Source organism: Pseudopipra pipra, chromosome 25 (genome assembly GCF_036250125.1).
Source record: "Pseudopipra pipra isolate bDixPip1 chromosome 25, bDixPip1.hap1, whole genome shotgun sequence".
NCBI classification, from domain to species: domain Eukaryota; kingdom Metazoa; phylum Chordata; class Aves; order Passeriformes; family Pipridae; genus Pseudopipra; species Pseudopipra pipra.
In genome coordinates, this window is record NC_087573.1 from 2,657,734 (window position 1) to 2,676,641 (window position 18,908).

The following is an 18,908-nucleotide window of genomic DNA, read 5'->3' on the forward strand; positions in this document are numbered from 1 at the left end:
AGCGTCACTCGTCCTGCAAAATCTGTTTGTTGAAAGAGGGAAAATGTGCTCAGAACGAGCCACAGCCTTTAGTCACGGGAACTCTGCTGGGAAACAACCCCTCCGTGAGGCGTTGTCCTCCCGTCCTGCTGGCACAGCCACAGCCACGCACATCCCGGTGGGATAAACACGCTGCTGTTCCAAGGACACATCGGAGAAGCTGATTTTTAATACTTCTTTTTTTTTTCTTTTTTTTTTTCACCCAACCGGGACTATTTACAGTGAGATTCGGGAGAAGCGATTCACACCAAAACAAACACCCTGAAGTATTTTAATTGTGTTTAAACGACTCTTGCACCCATGAAAAGAGCCCCAGGTGATGATGGGCACGTTGCTGTCGTTGCTTTAAGTTGCTGTACCAAGAAAAAAAGCCTTCCCCTCAGGTCTTCAGCACTGGGAAAAGGTTGGGAAGAATTCACTAGTGAGAGGGTAGATCAGCTTCAAGGGCTGCTTTTGGGATGTGGATGTTGCTGCTGGTGCCAGCAGAGATTGTGGGCTGAGCAACATCTGACCCACCACCCCTCATGGTACACCAGCTGGCACAACCTAAAAATGAGCTTTGGCTCCCTAAAAATGAGCTACATATGCTTGGGATGAGGAACAAACCTGCTCTTGGTCCCTGGCACCCACTGAGCTGCTGGGGGCTCAACCTCAGCAATGTGGCTCCAGCACCTCCTGCCTTGGGAGCAGGAGGGACCTGCTCCTGCTGCTGGGGTTTGGGGACTTCCCCAAGTGAAAATACTGCTCATTGTTTATGTACCTGCTGCTGGTGCAGAGGGAGAAACACAGAGCCAGGTTTCTGTCTCACACTCATCCCACTGGGAGTCCTTTGGCTTCTCTTATTCCCAAATTCCTACGCTGGGCACTAATCCCCACGTGTCAGCAGGGAGAGTGGTGGACTCCTGGCACCCCCAGAGCCCTGCAGCCCTATCCAGTGATCTCCATCTCACTCGAGGGATAAAATGCTGGCTCTGCCTCGTCACACGTCCCCAGTCCCTGACACAAAGAGACTGGGGGAGATTTTCGCTCTAAAACAACTACCTGTGTACTGGTAGGAGTCAAAAAGAAACAAGTTTGAAGTCTGTTGACATTTCAGCCTTCAATTCCACATGGCAAATTTTACACAGAGCTCTGCTGGAGCAGGAAATAGTAGAGGAGACCTAGAACACAAGAAGGGGGTTAAATGCCTGATGGTCTTAAAAAAGGAAGAAATCCTGCACTTTAACATAAAGATGAGATTATAAACAACTCTGTTAACCCAAACTATCTGAAACCTGAGAGGTTTTTGTCACTGAAATCCCAATTTAACTACTTTCATCAGCCTAACACATTGCTACCAGAAATCTGGGCTGTTTGGACACAGCCTGCCTCTGCCTAAAAAGCTGTGGAGGGCTAAGGGCACTTGTACTTCTCATGATGTCCTTCTAACAACAAAAGCAGAGAACAGCTGCAAAAAAAAAAAAAAGTCTCTTGTGTGGTCAGTGGGAGGAGGAGGCAGAGAAGCAGGTCTTTGGCAGCTCTGGCTCTCAGTGTGCTCTAGGCTGATTTTTGAAGTTCTTCACAGAAACAAATAACAACAATAACAAAAGGTCTGCAATTCCCCCACTGTCCACGGCAGACTCCTGCCCTCCCTCGCCTCTCTGCTGCCCTCGCAGTTCACTCAGGGCCGCCTGGGCCCGGGTCACATCTCGGTGTCAGCAGGGCTGTGCTGCCGGGCCGAGTGCCCGTTTTTGGAGGACGCCTGGCCAGTCCCGTTCTCCTGGGTGCCACCGTTGAGGTTCGGCTTCTCCTGCGGCTCCGGCTGCTCCTGGGAGGGCGTCATCAGCATCGTGTTGCCCTGGCTACCGTTCTCCGTGTAATACGGGTCTTCAGCCTGAACAGGTACAGAGAGAACAGAGGCAGGGTCAGGGCAGGGGCAGGGCTGGTGGCGGCCGCCTGGCATTGCAGGCAGGGCTTGGCTGGCTGCCCGCGATCCCTGGGCAGCAGGAACAAACAACCGCAGGCAGGGGCAGTGCTCTCGCTGACGAGAAGGGGGACAGAGGGCCTGAACCATGCCACGGCAAGATGAAGCAAGAAAATCAGACAGGAAATGCTTTTTTTTCCCCCTCCTGGACCTGAAAAGAGAAGGTTTTGTTGTTTTCTCATAACAGGTTTTAGAGCTGCCACTGCCTTGGTTTGTGAAGCCACCCCGTGACAGACCACCTCTGCTGTCCACTTGGGCCAAGAAAGAAGCACCTGGGAATAAAAATGATGGAAACTGTCCCAATTTTTTCCCCCATCCTTCCTCTCAGCCTATAAATAGGTGCACAGCTTGCAGCAAGTTGCCAGCAGGGGTGCAGGGCTGCACTTCTCTGCAGGGCTGGTCACTGGCATTGCTGTGAGGAGGACCCAGGGCAACCCAGAGGTGCCTCTGTCCCCTCACAATAACTCCCTGTGTGTCAGACTATGACATTTCTGGTAGCCATGGAATGGACACTGGTGATCCAAGTGGCAGTTCCCAGCTGGGAGCTGCTCCTTGTTTCCTCAGCAGCATCCAATGCATGGATGGCTGACAGGCTTCCTGCCCACCTCAGTGTTTCACTCAGCCCCTTTTCCATGTCCACGGGTGTGGGATGGACACATCTCACCTAAAACCTGGATTGACACTGCCATGGGCAGCTCCCAGCCACACATTTCCATTGCTGGAAGTATCCAGGGATCCAGAGACAGCGGGCTGGAGAGCCTGAGCTGTGATGTCCCTGCCTCTGACACACACACTTGACTTCCCATCTCTGTGTTTTGGGAGCATCCTTTCTGGCAAGGAAATAACCTTAATGGCTTTCCAGGACACAACTGCTCACGTTGTTCAGAGGTGGGGGAAAAGCCTGGCCAGGCCTAACCTTACATTCCCAAAACTCACTGGTAGGGAGGACTCCTCAGTGGTCAGCCCGCCTGGAAAGGGGAAAATGGAAATAGGAGATTGCTGTCTCTTTCTTGATATGTTTTATTACCATTGCTTGTTAAGTGAGGGGAGAAATAGCCTTTATTACAGCAAGGGTACAGGACAGACACGGAACTCAAACACAGTGAATGGAAATTAAAATGTGTCACTTTTAATGACAAATTCATAAGCTTTCAGTGTCTCTGGAGGGGTCTTGCTGGCTGGGTTCTTACTGCTGAGCAAAAATAAGTGTTAGACCTGGAAGTACGTGCAAGAAAGGGGCGGTTCTCCCACGGGAGCAATCAGCTATGAGTTAATTTTGGAAGGCAAGACAGGTTTTCCTTCACCCTGTACATTTTGGCCTCCCTGCTCCTGCCCTTTGCCTTGCCCAGGCTGTCCCAGACTCAGCCACAACACAGGGCTGAGCTGTCCCATGACCTGGGGACACACGTGGGTGGAGGGTCCTGAGGCACAGGGTGCTGGGCACCCCCCTTTTCTCCCCTGCAGGTGCCCCCCTCGCTGCCAGGCTCCTCCCTACCCGCGGCTCTGCCAGTGGTAAGCACTAACCAGCCTCTCTCCCGCGGGGCTCCAGCTCCGCCGCCTCATCAGGAAGTATCCAGCCAAGCCCAGGAACGCCAGCAGGAGTCCAGATGTGACCAAGGCGATCAGGGTCTTCTGAGAAAAGTCCTGGTGGTTCCTCACGCTGTCCCACTTCAGGGATTTTATTCCAAACTGGGAAAAAAAAAACACCAGAGAGCCGGGAGTCCGACAAACAGGAAACATGTGCATCTGCTGAACAGGCACCGACTTCAAACAATGCTGCTCCTCACCTCCTCGTGGAACTGCACGTAAACAAAGCTGGGCTTTGCTACCCCAGCTCCTGAGCTCTGCCCTATGAGCTCCCATGTCCTCACTGTCTCATTTCCAACCTGGAGTCTCCTGGGGTGCAGGGAATTTTTCTCCCTTGGACCAGAGCGCTCAGACCCTGAGGTTTAGAGCACACACATCTGCAGGGCTGCTCTTGCAGCTCTGCCATTTATGTATCTACAGACACCTGGAGCTCAGCTCCACGAGCCAATGGCAGCCTCGGGGGAAAGCTGGGAGGAGGAATTAATGAATGTCAGGTGGGACTTCGAAGAAGCCAATTGCATCCTCAGAGTCATTGTTGGGATCTAAACCTTTTCTAAGAAAACACTGCAGAATTTTACAGAACCCTTTCAAGCATTTCTGCCTCCATGGCTTGTATTAATGCTCTTATGGTGCATGGCTGCCTCGCTGTTTGTGGCTCCAATCATGGAATCACAGACTGGTCTGGGTTGGAAGGGACCTTAAAGCTCATCCCATTCCAACCCCCTGCCATGGGCAGGGACACTTTCCACCAGACCAGGTAGCTCCAAGCCCTGTCCAACCTGGCCCTGAACACTTCCAGGGGTCTCCTGTGCCAACACTCATCAGGCATCTCCAAACTGGAGGCAGGTTCAAGTCTCTGCCTCTCCCCTCAGTCTCAACTGACCACCTAAAAATCTCATCTCTCCAGCCACCCAGACCACCCGTTTTTTTCCAGCTGAATTTGCTTAAGGAATTTACCTTTTCCCAGTGAGACTCCTTGAGCATATGTGGAGCGGGATCTGCAAGGTTTCAAAGAGGAGAGGCAGGTTACACAGAGGGTCCTGCTGCAGGAAATGTCAGCACAGAAGGGCCTGGCTGAGCACGGAGGGGCTGAGAGCCCCTCTGCTGCTCTGGGGACAATGCCTTGGCTCCAGGGCTGTACAAGAGCCCAGAAGAAAGAGCAGTGGTTGCAGAGAGAGGTCTGCTCCCAGGAGCTGTGTCCCACAGCCCTTCCCCACAAACATTCCCTCTCCCATTGCCCACACCGAGGTCGTTGTCCAGCGCTGTCAATGGCAGCCAAAGGAACCAACACGAGCTTTGACATCCCTTCCAAGCCAAACCATCCCATGATTCTGTGATCTTCTCCACTGACCTTTCTCTCCGCTGAGGATGAGGAGCAGACAGTGGTGGTCCACCTCAGACTTGGCGAGTTTGACCTGGCAGGGGGAGGGAACGGGGTGGGCGTTCTCTTGACACACTGCTCTCCATAGATCCGACCCCTTCCTCTCTAAAAAGTGTTTCTGCAAAATTTTCAGAAAGAACAGCCATTAAACCAACCAGACTGACAAATTCTCCACCTCAGCCACGCTGATGGTGGTGTTGTGCTTCCACATTTGGGTTTTGGTGGCTTATCTGTGCCCTGCAAAGCTGATCCAGGTGTCAGACCCCACTTCACCACTGCCCAGACCCCCAACACCAACACTTTGGAAGTGGAGATGCTTATTTCTTGTTTCTTAACTTGATGAGAATAAATTAAATGAAGATATTATTAGCAACTCTTGAAAATGGCACTTAAACAGATCTATATTTAGGACCTGAATTGCACGGCAAGTCTCTCCAGTTTTTGGACTGGAACAGCCATCTGAAGAGCCCTATTGTTTCAGAGTCCCAGGCAGGGGCTGAGAAAGGAGGGAAATAACAAAGAAGCATTGAGCCTTCCTGTTTAGGAAATGTCTTCAGTGTTTTTGCTAGGTTGCTGATCAAAGGCTAGGTAAAAAAACACCAATTTCTCACATTTTAGAGCTGAACTGACTCTTGGGTGGAAGAGGAAGAGGAGTGAGGAGCTGCAGCCTTTCCCTTCTGTTGGCCAATTTCTGTATCAGACAGGATAGGCTTTCTCCTTGGGGCTATTTTCAGCCACAGCCAGGCTTGGAGACAGAGCCCACAGTTGCTAAAAGACCTTATCAGCTTCCCTAACATCCTCCCAGCTGGGGACATCCTCCGAGCCGTGGCCGTGCCCACCCCCCTGAGACAGAGACAGGCTCCAGCTGAACCCCCTGTCCTGCCCCTGCCCTCCCCTCACTCCCCACGGGAGAAAACCCTCTCATCTTGAAGTGTGGTGCAGAGCCAGGAGGCTCAGTGCCTTCCTCCCTCTGCCTCAGAGTTACCTCAGCATTGTGCTCCGATCGCTACATCCTCCCAGCCTGCAAAAATGCACAAACTTATCCATGGGAGAATAACAAACAAATCACTTTCAGCTGTTTCTATAGAGCTTTGGCATGGGGTGAGAAAGGCCAAGATGGAAACAAGAGACCCAAGTGTGTATTTTCCTTTCTCTGCTGTGGAAAGAACTCATCGGAGTGTCAGAATTTCCCTCTGCAATTAGCGGCGCCGGGTGCCAGCTGATTGCTCATTTGCTTTGGGAAAGGCCAGCAGGAAAGTGAGACACACGCTCCCTCCTATCTGCTCCCCTCGCAGACACTCTTATCTGGTTCCCAGGTCCAGCCTGGGCTGGCTGTTCCCGCTCCAGGATTGCTGAGGTGGAGGCAGGGGACAGATCTGCTGTGGGGTGGGAGCCGCCCGAAAAACACGGTGGGAAGTTGGGCTGTTTGAATCATTTCACGTGGAGGGAGGGTTAAGAGTAGGTGAGGTAGACTCTGTAGGATATTCTGTCTGTTTTATGTGCATCCCTTCATATATGTGATGCATAAACCCTGTGCCCAGGAGGGATCAGAGCCCACTAGATGGCATCTGTGGTCGGAATCACTCGCTCCCGGAGGAGTTTCCCTCCGTAGGTTCTTGCTAAAGTACAGTCCCTGTAAACAGGAGCAAGTCTAAATGCCATTCCACCACTAATTTGCAAAGAAAAGCCAGGTAAGAATTCACTCATCCTGAGTGGCAGCAGTATGGCTGAATGACAGAAGTAAAATTATGTATTTTATACGTATTTTATACCCAGTCTGCCATCCCACAACATCCAGGACCACTCACCCTCTGTGGCAGGTTGTACCTCTAGTGTGAAAGGATTCTTCCTCCCACCCATAACAGACCCTCCTCTGATATTATAAATCTTCATTTTTGGTGCAGGAGGCCAGGGGCAGTTACAGAGAGCCTGGCATTCCCTTAGGAGTCGATGGGGGCACTGATTAGCTGCTTCAAATGCCCTGTTTTCTTTCCTAGGGCAGTTGGCAAGACAAAAAAAGGCACTTGTGTTCTCCACAGGGAAGAGGAAGAAGAAGAACAAAGGCAACTTCCTGCTAAACATGGTGGGAGATACTTTAAAAGCTGAACTGACCTCAGAGCTTAATCATGAAAAAAAAAAAAAAGAGGTTTTATGCAGCCAGGGGGTTGCATTTCCCTGGGTTGATCATTCCTTTGGGATCTTCCTGGGACTGCTGTGACCATCCCTTTGGGATCTTCCTGGGACTGCTGTGATCATCCCTTTGGGATCCTCCTGGGACTGCTGTGACCATCCCCTCCTCCATCAGTCTGGCACAGCTCAGATGCTCTGGCCATGAGCTCCCCACCCCAAACTGACCCTCCAGGTACGGTGGGTGACCCCATTGCTGCAAGAGTCGCAGCAGGAACCTGCCCTGAGCTGGTTCCTTGCAGCCCCCCCTCCTCCTGCATGTCCCCCCTCCTCCCCCCCGGGGACACTCACACACGTGGTGGACTCGTTGAGCTGCAGGCAGATGGCTCCAGTGTCACTCACTTCCTTGACATTGTGGCATGTGATGGGAAGAGGGGAGGGCTGGAGGGGAAAACACAGGGGTGGTATCAGTGACCTGTTGGGGGGTTGTGAGGCAAACCCAGCCTCCTGGTGGCCCCCCATCCTCACCTTTGGGCTGTCCCTGGCTGTGTGTGGTGGCAGGGTGGCAGCTGAGACAGGAGGGTGCTCCGTGGTGGCAGGAGAGCTCTTCATATCCACCGTGGACCCCGAGGCCTCTGCTGCCTCACTGGGCTGTGCCTCTGGGCTCTTGGTCGTGGGGACACTTTGGCTCATGTTCTGTGTCTCCAAGGAGGTGCCCAGTTCTACTGTGGGGGCTTGGCTGGTCTGGGGGCTCATCTGCTCCCCACTGGATCCTGTGGAGCTGGGAATGCCTGTCAGGGACCCGGCTGCAGCTTCAGGTTTGAAGAAATGCAATGGAAAGGAGACATGAGAAAGCTGAAATCCCCTAAAGTCAGTGTGTGACATTGCAGTGACTGAGGTACAACACTGATTTGTCACAGCCAGCACCAGAACAAGGCCTTGGCTCTCCAAGAAACACTCATTAGCTTTGGCTCAGCTGCCTAATTGCTACATGTGCTTCATGATCTGGTTACATGGGCAAGGGTGCCACCATTCCCCCTCCCCGGCATCGCCCTCCACTCCTCCCTGACCCAGAGTCTTCCAAGAGGTGCACTGATCCCAAACAGCACGAGAGAAAGGCACCTGCATGTGTGCCAGGGTCCCTCCTTCAGAGCCCTTCAGAGCCTGAGCTTGGCCCCTTATCATGGAATCATGGAATGGTTTGGGTTGGAAGGGACCTTAAAAATCATCTCATTCCACCCCCTGCCATGGGCAGGGACACCTTCCTCTAATCCAGGTTGCTCCAAGCCCTGTCCAACCTGGCCTTGGACACTTCCAGGGATGGGGCAGCCACAGCTTCTCTGGGCAACCTGTGCCAGGGCCTCCCCACCCTCACAGGGAAGGATTTCTTCCCATATATCCAATTTAACCTGCCCTCTTTCAACTTAAAGCCATATCCCCTGGTCCTCTTCTTGCCAAAGGCTGCCAGACCTCTTACAGGTGTCCTTTCTAACATGTATGTTGAGATAAAGATTGATGAGCTTTTTATCCCACCATCTCCTGGCTGTTTTGGGTCTAAGCCACCCACCCTCAAGACAGCAGGGCTGGGTGTCCCCCGGTGGGATATTTTGGACAGAATTAAAGCTTTTGACCATACTGTCCGCCTCTTGTTTTTCCAGAGCACAAACCATGCCTTAAAATCTAATTATTAACACAAATGCTGCCAGGAATCCCGGGGGGAACAAGGGGAGCAGTTACCAGCTGTGTCTGGTGTGGGCTTGGCACTGCTGGCGGTTCCAGTGGCCCCAGTGGCTCCGATGGTTCCGGTGGTTGCCCCACTGGTGTTGCCTTCCTCTGCCATGTCCGTGACTGTGGGTGCAGGTGTCCCTGTTGGGTTCCCAGCAGCGTTGCCTGGGGGCAGAGGAAGGTGTTAGGGGGCTGCTGAACCACCACCCCCCGCCCTGAGTCCCCGGGGGCAGGCAGGGAAGGGTCTTTGCTCTCACAAATTCACTTTTTAATGCCCCAGAATGGCAGGGTGCCTCAGAGCACAGCTGGGAGAAGCTCAGAGATGAAATGCTTCAGCTGGGTGAGCACCAGGCTTTGGTGCAGCCCTTGCAGGGGCTCCAGAGCTCTCAGGAGGAGGAGAACAGGCTCGTTTCTACCCTGATCCCACCCCATCCTCAGCTCACTGATGGATGCACAAAGCCCTGCACAAAGCTGGATTTCATAGTAGTTTGGGTTTATAATCCTTGGAGGAAAGACTCAAGCCTTGGAAGAGATCACTTGTGTGCCTCAGGATAGATAAGTTGGATTTACAGTTGCAGGCACAATCTCAAAGTAAATAGAAACATTCCCACTGGCTTGGGATCAGCCCTGACTCATGAGCAAAAACATCTTTGGAGGTAAAGCAGAATGTTTGGAGAGTGGTTTGCTGTTCTAACTTAAAGTTTATATATTGCTTCCTGCTGTGTTACAGAGATGACACTTCCAGCTTTTCCTTCTGAAACGAACTATATGAGTCAGTGAAAATGCATTTCTCCCCATTCCTCAACCTTCTCTGTTCTTAAGATCTCTTCCCACTTTTAACAAACAGCTTCACTCTCTTCCCGAGGGCTCTTGGTGTTTAAGATTCTTATCCAGGCATCAAAAAGAAAATCACACAAAATGTGTTATTTCATTTGTATTTCTGCCCAGGGGAGCCCGAGCTCCAAGAAAAGTTACTTCATCCTCCCCAGCCACCCTCCACGAGGGATGGAGCAGCACTGGCAGGTCCTGGTCAGCTGCCAGTGCCAGTGCCAGGTAAACAGCCCTGGTGTTTGTGTCCTGCAGGACCCTGCATTGTCCTGGCAGGAATTTTTCTCTGTCAGGATGTCAGGATTTTGCTGGATCAGGCCCAGAGAGCCTGGATGGTTTGTGAGAAGAAAAGGCTGAGAACACTGAGGTTCATTTTGGCAGCAGGCAGAGCTGCTCCTGCACTGCCAGGTTGGGCCAGAGGGTGCTGAGGGGGAAATATGTGCCCCAACCTGGCCCTATGGGGCTGCCTGCACTGGTGCCTCCCATCCCCTCCCATCCCATCCCCTCCCATCCCCTCCCATCCCATCCCCTCCCATCCCCTCCCATCCCATCCCATCCCATCCCATCCCATCCCGTTCCGTCCTGTCCCGTCCCATCCATCCATCTCATCCTATCTTAACCATCCCATCTATCCCATCCCATCCATCCCATGCTATGGGATAAGATCCATCCCATCCCATCCAGTCCATCTCCTCACATCCCATTCCATCCATCCTATCCTATCTATCCCATCCCATCCTATCTATCTCATCCCATCCATCCCATCCTATCTTATCATTTCCATCTATCTCATCCCGTCCCATCCACCCCATGCTATCTTATCCATCCCATCCCATCCAGTCCATCCCATCCCATCCCATCCCATCCCATCCCATCCCATCCCATCCCATCCCATCCCATCCCATCCCATCCCATCCCATCCCATCCCATCCATCCCACGCTATCTTATCTACCCCATGCTGTCTTATCCAACCCATCCCATCCCATTCCATCCCATCCCATCCATCCCATCCCACCCCATCCCAGGCTGCAGCTGCTCTGGGGGAGGCAGGGGCCCTGTCGAGGGCTCTGTGCAGGTGTCAGGAGCTGGAATTCAGGCTCTGGCACAGCTTTTGTTTCAGGGAGAAGTCTCTCCTCTCCAAGACAATTCAGTTCCAGCTGGTTAAATCACCAAGTTTTCCTGATGACTTCTAACAAATCAAAAGCAGGAGGCAGGACTGCGTGCCCAGAATAATGAGGAGCACAAAGTTAAGTCCAGGCTTTACACACAACTCCGTGTTTTCATGGACACGAGCAGGAAATTTTACATCACCAGAACAATGCAGCACCTGGACTTGACCTCCCCCAGTGCCACAGCCACCCAAGCACCTCTGAGCTGTTCCAGATGTTTGTAAAGCACCAGAGGTACTTCTAATCAAAGCCTTTTCACCACTGAATATTGGAATTGCAGCCTGGATATTGCTCGGTGGAAGCTGGGAGAGGAGCTGTCATGTTGTATTTCTTTTTCTTGCCTTTGTTGTAGCATGTGCAGGTCCTTTTTACAGAAAACATGGCTGGTTTTTTGAAACCTGAGGACTCAGGAGATAAATAATGATCCAGATGTGGGCTGGATAAGCCACATGGTGCTCAGTTTAAGTGGGTCATTTATTGCACCATCCATTTTTAATGGCTTTACTAAACTTTGTCAATTTGTGAGTATTAAGAGTTTGGGAGTTTAAGCCAAGCTATTTATTAACCTGGGAGAAATCTTCACCTGGCAGTGCAAGCAAGTGCAGGAGCAAAAACATGCAGATATTGGAAAGAAAACTGCTCTTCAGGGTCCCTATTTTATTTACCCACTTAGATTTCAAAAGTAAATGCCTCAGATTCTAAAAAATATTTTAATAAAGGGGCTGACAAAGGATCTCGGCTCAAATTGAATAAGCAAAAGCGACAATATAAATGTTAAAGGAGTTGACTTGGTCCAACAGTCATCCCTGAGCACTAAACCAGGGCCACAAAAAACCCACCTCTGCAGTGGTAAAGGAGACAGGAGAAAAGTTTCCAAAGTTTGCAAAGCAAACCCAGGTGGTAACTGGGCACCTCCTTCAGTGCTCTGACACACAAACCCGGAGCTTCTCCAGCTCTGCACTGAGGAAAGTTCTTTTTCCAAGCTCCAGGAGCTCCAAGGGCTATGGCAAAGGGCTGCCCCTGACATGGCACTGTGGTACTGCTGCTCCCAGAGGCTGCAGGGGAGGGTGAGGAACCACTGGATATAGGAAAGGAGGGTATGGAAATGTGGGATAGAGAAGAAGAGGGTATGGGACCCTGGAATATGGAAGAGGAGGGTATGGAACTGTGGGATATAGAAGAGAAGGGTGTGGAAACATGGGATATTGAAGAGGAGGATATGGAACTGTGGGATAGAGAAGAGGAGGGTATGGAACTGTGGGATAGAGAAGGTATGGAAATGTAGGATAGAGAAGAGGAGGGTATGGGACCTTGGAATATGGAAGAGGAGAGTATGGAAATGTGGGATAGAGAAGAGGAGGTTATGGAAACATGGGGCATAGTAGAGGAGGGTATGGAACTATGGGATAGAGAAGAGGAGGGTATGGGATAGTGGAATATGGAAGAGGAGGGTGTGGAAACATGGGATAGAGAGGAGGAGGGTATGGAACTGTGGGACAGGGAGCTCTGGAGCTGGAGCCAGCCCAGGCTTCCCGCAGCAGCTCCTCCAAGGGCTCCAGCCGGCATTACTCATGCCTTTCCAGTTTTACAGCTCTCAGCCATGTGGCAGGAATTCAAGCGGGTGGAGCCCTCTTCCCTCTGGAAATATCTGATAAAAACCCCTTCCCTCCCCCTTTTTCCTTCTCCCAGACAGGATATGGGTGTGGGGCCGCCGTGGTGGCTCAGGGGGGCTGTGGGAGCCCCCCGAGCTGCCACACCAAAGCCCAGCTGCTGGACCAAGGCTTTCCTTGGGCTTGGGGCCTCTCCAGCACTTTGGGAGCCCGGCACCTTCCCAGGGACTGAGATTTCTCCTGGCTGGAGCAGTTACTATGTGCAGCCTCTGAAGGATGTTAAGCTCAAGCAGCTGGAAGTTTTAAAGCTCCTTTTCCCCCTCTCCTGATATTTAGAACTTCGTTGCAAAAGGAACGAAGGAAAGAAGGAATGCTTGAAAATCGTGAGAAAAGAGGGTTTGCTGAAGATCAAGCTTGGCAGAGGTGAATAAAAAAGATAGTAAAAAAAAAAGAAAGATAAAAGGTTAAATAAAGAAATAAAGTGTTTTAATTCGGTACAAATATAATATATACTCTCTTTTCCATGTTCATTCTGACACATGCACAGGACAGCCCTTCAGGTCCTTTATCAAAACCCAGTTTTCCAACACAAACTCCTCACACCATCCTACCTGGAGCTCGGGAGGGTTCCCAAGCATTCCTGGAGTAACAGCCCTCTCTGTGGACCAGGGATCTGTTGTAAGCTTCTCCCACACTCACTAGAACTCCGTGGATCCCCAGAGAACCAGGCAGAGGCCAGAGCTGAGCCTTTCCCAGGTGATTTGCTCCCCGTGGAGCCCCTGACTCCAGGGTCCTGGTACCCAAACTCCACCCTCCCCACTCTGCATCCACACATGGCATTTGTTGGATTCCTGCCCCTGGCCCAGGGTGGTACAAGGGATTTTCCCCACGTGGCTTTAGCTGGAGGTGTCCTGGGAGCAGGAGGGGACTGGTTGTCCCACCCTCGGCAGCGCTGCCAGGAGCAACCTGAGCCCAAATTTGGGATTTCCATCGGGAGTTGCACAACTGGAAGCTTTGCTGGATTCTCTCAGCCTCTCCAGGGAGGTGAGGAGCATGCAGTGCCCCCAGGGTGAGCTCCTTGATTTCTCTCAGCACCTACACTGAGCAGAAAAAAATCCTCCTCCACCTCCCAGCAAGAAACATCCTTCAGAAATGATGACCACGGGCTGTGCAATGACATTTTTCAGCATTAAAGACCATGTCACCCTTTGTCTTTCCCAAATCCCAGCTTTTTATCACTTTTGTATCACTTTTGCTTTGTGCTACAAGGAACTTGGGGTTTTGCATCTCAGGTAAACCCCTTTGTCCTACACCCGCTCACTGCTCAGTTCAACCCAACCAGGCAGTCCTAAATGTCATTTCTCCTAAATAAAACTGGTTTTTTTCCTTCCTGTAAAATTTACACAGGCTGGAGGGTCAGGCACAGCAGCTCAGGTGAGCAATATACCTGGGCAGCAAGGGGAACATTAAAGGAGCACCGTGAAACAGAGGAACAAAATACAGCGAATTCTTGCAGCAGATCTTGTTGCTCACATTCGTGTGAATAAGGAAAAATTACATTTGAGGAGACACCCGCAGGCTCCTGGCTCCTGTCCCAGCACACCAGGCAGCACACAAAGTGTTGCTTCACTTTTTTTAGTCCTTTTTTTATTACTTCATGGTTGTTGGGTTTGGGACAAAAATGATAATATTTCCCTAAAATATAACCCTTTAAAAAGTAGTACCTAGAGAAAAGTCTCCGTGCTGTTACTCGCTGCTTCACATGATGAATATTTGAAGAGCTGGAATAGGAGATTTTAATATTTATGGAGATTCATTTGATTTTCAGCAAATGTTTAGTTCCAACCACAAAACAAAAGTGAGGCTCATTTGCACCCAGGCAGGCGGAGAGACAACTGGCTGTGGCTGCACTCCCTTTGCCTGCTGCATTCCCATCCCCTCGTGTTATCCACGGTATTGGAGGGAGCTCAGATCCTGGTTCCTCTCCTTTTCAAACCAGCACATGGCTGGGGGTGTGTTGGTCGGGGTGCCTGATGCAAGGCTGCTCTGCAGAACGTCACCGCGGGGTTTGGGTGTGAAATTGCCATTTCAGACTGGTTAAAACACATCCTCCCCCCCAAAGCTGCCGCTCCCCAGTCACCCAGGAGTCGCCCCATGCACTGGTCTCTGTGCAACCCAGGTATTTTCTGTGTTTCAATACTCACCAGCCAACTCCAGCACGCAGAGGGCGATCCAGAAGAGCTGCCTCCGCTTCATCACCCTGAAACTTCCCAAGAACAGCATTCCCAGCTCCCACCACAACTGGAGCTGGCCCTGACAGCTCCGGGGTTCTCAGTCCTGCAGCAGCTCTGAGCTCATGCAGCTTGGTTGGAGTTCAAGCCTTTGAGATCACTCAGTTTTGTGGGGTGGGTTTCTCTTCAGGGGTTGTGCTTGTGGTTCAAGACTGCGAGGTGGAGTTTGCTCCGCTTTGATTTCCCAGTTTTATATAGTTCATGGCAACCTCACTATCACTTAGGTAATTTTCTCCTCCCCACTTTCCTGCCAGCAGCTTCAAAACAAACAAAAGATCAGCCCTCTCCCCAGCAAAGGATCCCAAAGCCTCGCTGGGATTAACTCTTTCCTGAGAGCTGCTGCTTTCCTGTTCGAGCACAGGCAGGGACAGAGCCTGGATGGAAGGATTACAGCAGAGCCTGCAGCTGAACTTCCCTCAGAGCAAAGTAAACACGGTCTGGTGAGAGCAGAGACGTGGAGAAGCCCCAGGTCCAGCCCAGTGAGCCCCGTGCTCCGTCCCAGAGCTGTGGAAAAGGGGGGAATGCTGAAAATGGACTTCAGAATCAGAAAATTTCTCAGCGAATTAAGCAGGGAACTCAAGGATGAGAAATCATCACTGACCTGAAGAGAAGCAACTCCATTTGCTTCGCTAAATTGACTTTGGCCAAACAGGGAGCACGAACGAGATGGGTTAGAGAAGGGCTGGGGGAGAGAAAAACCCACAGGCAAAAACTTTGGCATCAAACCTGGAGCAGAAGAGGGACGTGAGACTAATAACTTCCCAGAGCTCATTTCCATTAGGAATGCATTAGAGAAACACTGAAAACAGCAGAGAAACACCGACTTCGGTTTTATTACCAGGCTGAGCTTTACCAAGTGGGAAACTTGGCTGACGGTCTCTGGTTCTCCAGTGGCTGCACTGCAGACACACGTGGGACCAGCTCTGGAAGTGGTGGGATGAGGGATGTTCTGCAGCAACTCAGGGGCTCAGTCAATGTGTCCTAATGTGGGGATGTCCCATCCCTGGAAGTGTTTAAAGCCAGGTTGGATGGAGCTCTGAGCAACTTGGTCTAGTGGGAGGTGTCCCTGCCCTTGGCAGGGGGTGGAACTGGATGAGCTTTAAGGTCCCTTCCAACCCAAACCATTCTGTGACTCTGACTTTGCCCTTTGGGTATATATATATATATAAAAAATAATTAAAAAATATGATGACTTGGGAAATTAAACTCTAGTTAAATCCTAAGTCTTCCTTTTCTTTAATTGCTGGGTGATGAGGTCACTAAATGTGTCATTGCAAACAGGAAATCAAAAATGAGGTGGCCAGGAAAAGAGTTATGGAAGGAAGGACAAGGAAGAACTTACTCCATGTGTCATCTTTTTATGGATGCCCCTGTAACTCTTCTAAAAGTCACAGAATCACAGAATGGTTTGTGTTGGGAGGGACCTTAAAGATCATTTCATTCCACCCCCTGATATGGGCAGGAAGATTTTCCCCTAGACCAGGTTGCTCAGAGCTCCATCCAACCTGGCTTTAAACACTTCCAGGGATGGGACATCCCCATGTTAGGGGGATACAGTCAAAAAAGGATTAAAAGACATTAAAAAAAAAAGGATACAATAGTATTATGTACAAAGAGCTCCCTAAATAGCATTTCCAGTTTACACATTTATTGGTAGGACGAAATTCCAGTAGCTTTTTCTTTTAGCATAGGACAGGGGTTGGATGACATGATGTTTAAAGGTCCCTTCCAACTCAAACCATTCTGTCATTCTATGGCAGGAAACTATCTCTTGGAAGGAAACATCTGCAGCTAAGAAAAGTGCTCCAACATCTATATAAAGATTTCTATTATGTTCAGTAATCTATTACTGAATGACAGAGTGACACAGCTCTATTAGAGACCAAAATATCCCAGTAAAATATGGTCTAAAACCTGAGTGTGGGCACAGCCTGGCTGACTCCAACAGCTCCCACCAAATATCTTCCCTTTTTTCCTCTCTTAAACACACATACATTTGGAAATGCATGACTCAGTGTGTAGCCAAGTTTTACATTGCATATCAGCTCAGAAAATAAATTCAGAATGAAAAGTGAAAGGTGGAGTGAGACAAGAGTCTTATTTAAATAACAGATATGTTTTTTGTCTTCAAAGTGAGAATTCGGGCTGAAAAACACAACTAAAAATCAGAATGACAGAATCATAGAACGGTTTGGGTTGGGAGGCACCTTAAAGATCACCCAGTTCCAAACCTCTTCCTATGGGCAGGGACACCTTCCACTGTCCCAGGCTGTTCCAAGCCCTGTCCAGCCTGGCCTTGGACACTTCCAGAGATGGGGCAGCCACAGCTTCTGTGAAATAAAAAGCTGAAATTTCAAAGTATGAGTCACCAGGAACACATAAGACCACGGGGTGAGGACCAACAGCCCATGACCCTGGAGAGCATCAAGAAAAGCTGTTGAGGTCCCTCTGGCAAGGACAGAGATTGGGACCACCCTGTTCAGTGAAGGCAAAAATCTTAGAAACGCTTAGAAATTTGATTTTGGTGCTACAAATAGGTGAAGAATATATATAGATATAGATATAAAATATGTATAGATATATGTATAGGGAATAAAAGAGAATGAAATAAAATACAGAGGGTGAAAGACAATAAAACAAACAAGCTCATGGCCAGTTCCATGTCTGCCTGGCACCCCCTGGCCCCTCTGCCCTGCCAGCCTTCCTGCCATCCTCCTCCAGTGCTGCTCTGGGCCCCTGAAGGAGGGGCTTGGGCCGCTGAGTTTATCTCACCTTTCAAAAACAAGCTGAAAATAGAGAGCTGGACTAAAAATAGGCGCTGCCCGGGTCTGGCAGACACCGCGCACGGGAAGCTCGCGGGTTTGGTTTCCAGGGGAAGTTGGGCTGGGTTTAAATGACATTCCCTGTGTCAAAGACCCAGGGTTTCATCGCCACTTGTGCCCACTGTGGGCACTGTCCGTGCCAGACCATGCCTCAGGACTCAGTTAAGGACAGTCAGGCACCACAGGGAAATGGGACAGATCCTCAAAGGAAGGACTGAAAATCCACAAGATAAGCTTTTTGTTAAGGTTGTTCTTCGGTTTAAAGCACTGTCTTCAAAGGGTTTTTGGAGATGGACCTAGAGGTGCTTCTATCCATCCAACCACTCAGTGTTTTGAGCCTCATTTGTTCCTCTGGCACAGGAATCACAGTGGTGCCCATGGGGGGGCACAAAGCAGAGGGTGGGGGCAGTGGGACCCCCCTGCCTCCCACAGCCCTGAGCAGCCAGGCTTTCCCAAGGCTGTCCCAGCCTACCCAGGAGCTTTGCTGTGGGATGTTCATGCACACACAACTCCAAGCACATTCTAAATATTCCAAACACCCAGCTGTAACGAGGCTCTTTGGGGATTTCCCTCTGTTTACTCCACAGCACCTTTGCTCAATGACACAACTCTGCCTTTAAACCCGTTTGAAGTGACTTGAGCGTGCTGCAAACGAACACTGCAGAATGATTTCCTCCTTTCAGACCCCCTAACACATTTTTATAGCCAAATATTGAAAGACCAAAACAAGGACCATGCACTTGAATTATCTCCCAGCAGTCGGTGTCAGCTGTATCAGGTTAGCAAAGCCTGAGCCAATTTCAACCAAACATTTACAGGATCAAGTGTCCAAATTTCATCCAGCACAGTGATGAAGGCTTGTTCACATGGGCTGGGAATTTGTCCAAGTATTTAAGGGTGATTTAATTTAATTGTGAATGATGCAATAGACATATGGCTAGGAAGCTATATGCCAGGAAACATGTTTTCTATAAGTATTTTAGCAGGCAGATGGCATACAATGGTTTTGGTGTAGTCATTTCCTCACCTCTTAAAAGTTACTATTTCGGACAGATGAAATAATTAGATTCCCACCATCCTCCCAGGACACCAGCACTGCTGACCCAAAGGATGTGCAATGCTACAGGACTATTTCTGTGCAAAATCCCATTGAATAAATCAACCTTACACTCACCTGTCCATTGCCATTCACAAGTTTCAGAGCATTTTAATAACTTTCCCACTTAAATTGAAAGTGAGGGAGCAATAACACTTTACAGCACTTCCAGAACAGAGGCACGTGGAAGCACTTGGAGCAAAGCCACGCCACCAGGAAACCCCAAAAGACACAAGATTTGCATCTCAACCCTCAGCCTTAGCAACCAA

At 50.2% G+C, this 18,908-nt stretch overlaps 1 protein-coding gene across 1 annotated transcript; it reads right to left on the reverse strand.

Annotated features, from left to right (window-relative positions):
- Positions 1-280: 280 nt before the first annotated feature.
- CD34 (CD34 molecule) lies at positions 281-15,073 on the reverse strand. Its single transcript, XM_064636077.1, has 8 exons — positions 14,635-15,073; positions 8,835-8,987; positions 7,626-7,909; positions 7,449-7,538; positions 4,941-5,088; positions 4,547-4,587; positions 3,527-3,691; positions 281-1,912 (listed from the first exon to the last, which is right to left on the reverse strand). The coding sequence occupies exons 1-8, from the start codon at positions 14,711-14,713 to the stop codon at positions 1,721-1,723; spliced, it is 1,152 nt and encodes a 383-aa protein (XP_064492147.1). The 5' UTR covers positions 14,714-15,073; the 3' UTR covers positions 281-1,720.
- Positions 15,074-18,908: the final 3,835 nt, after the last annotated feature.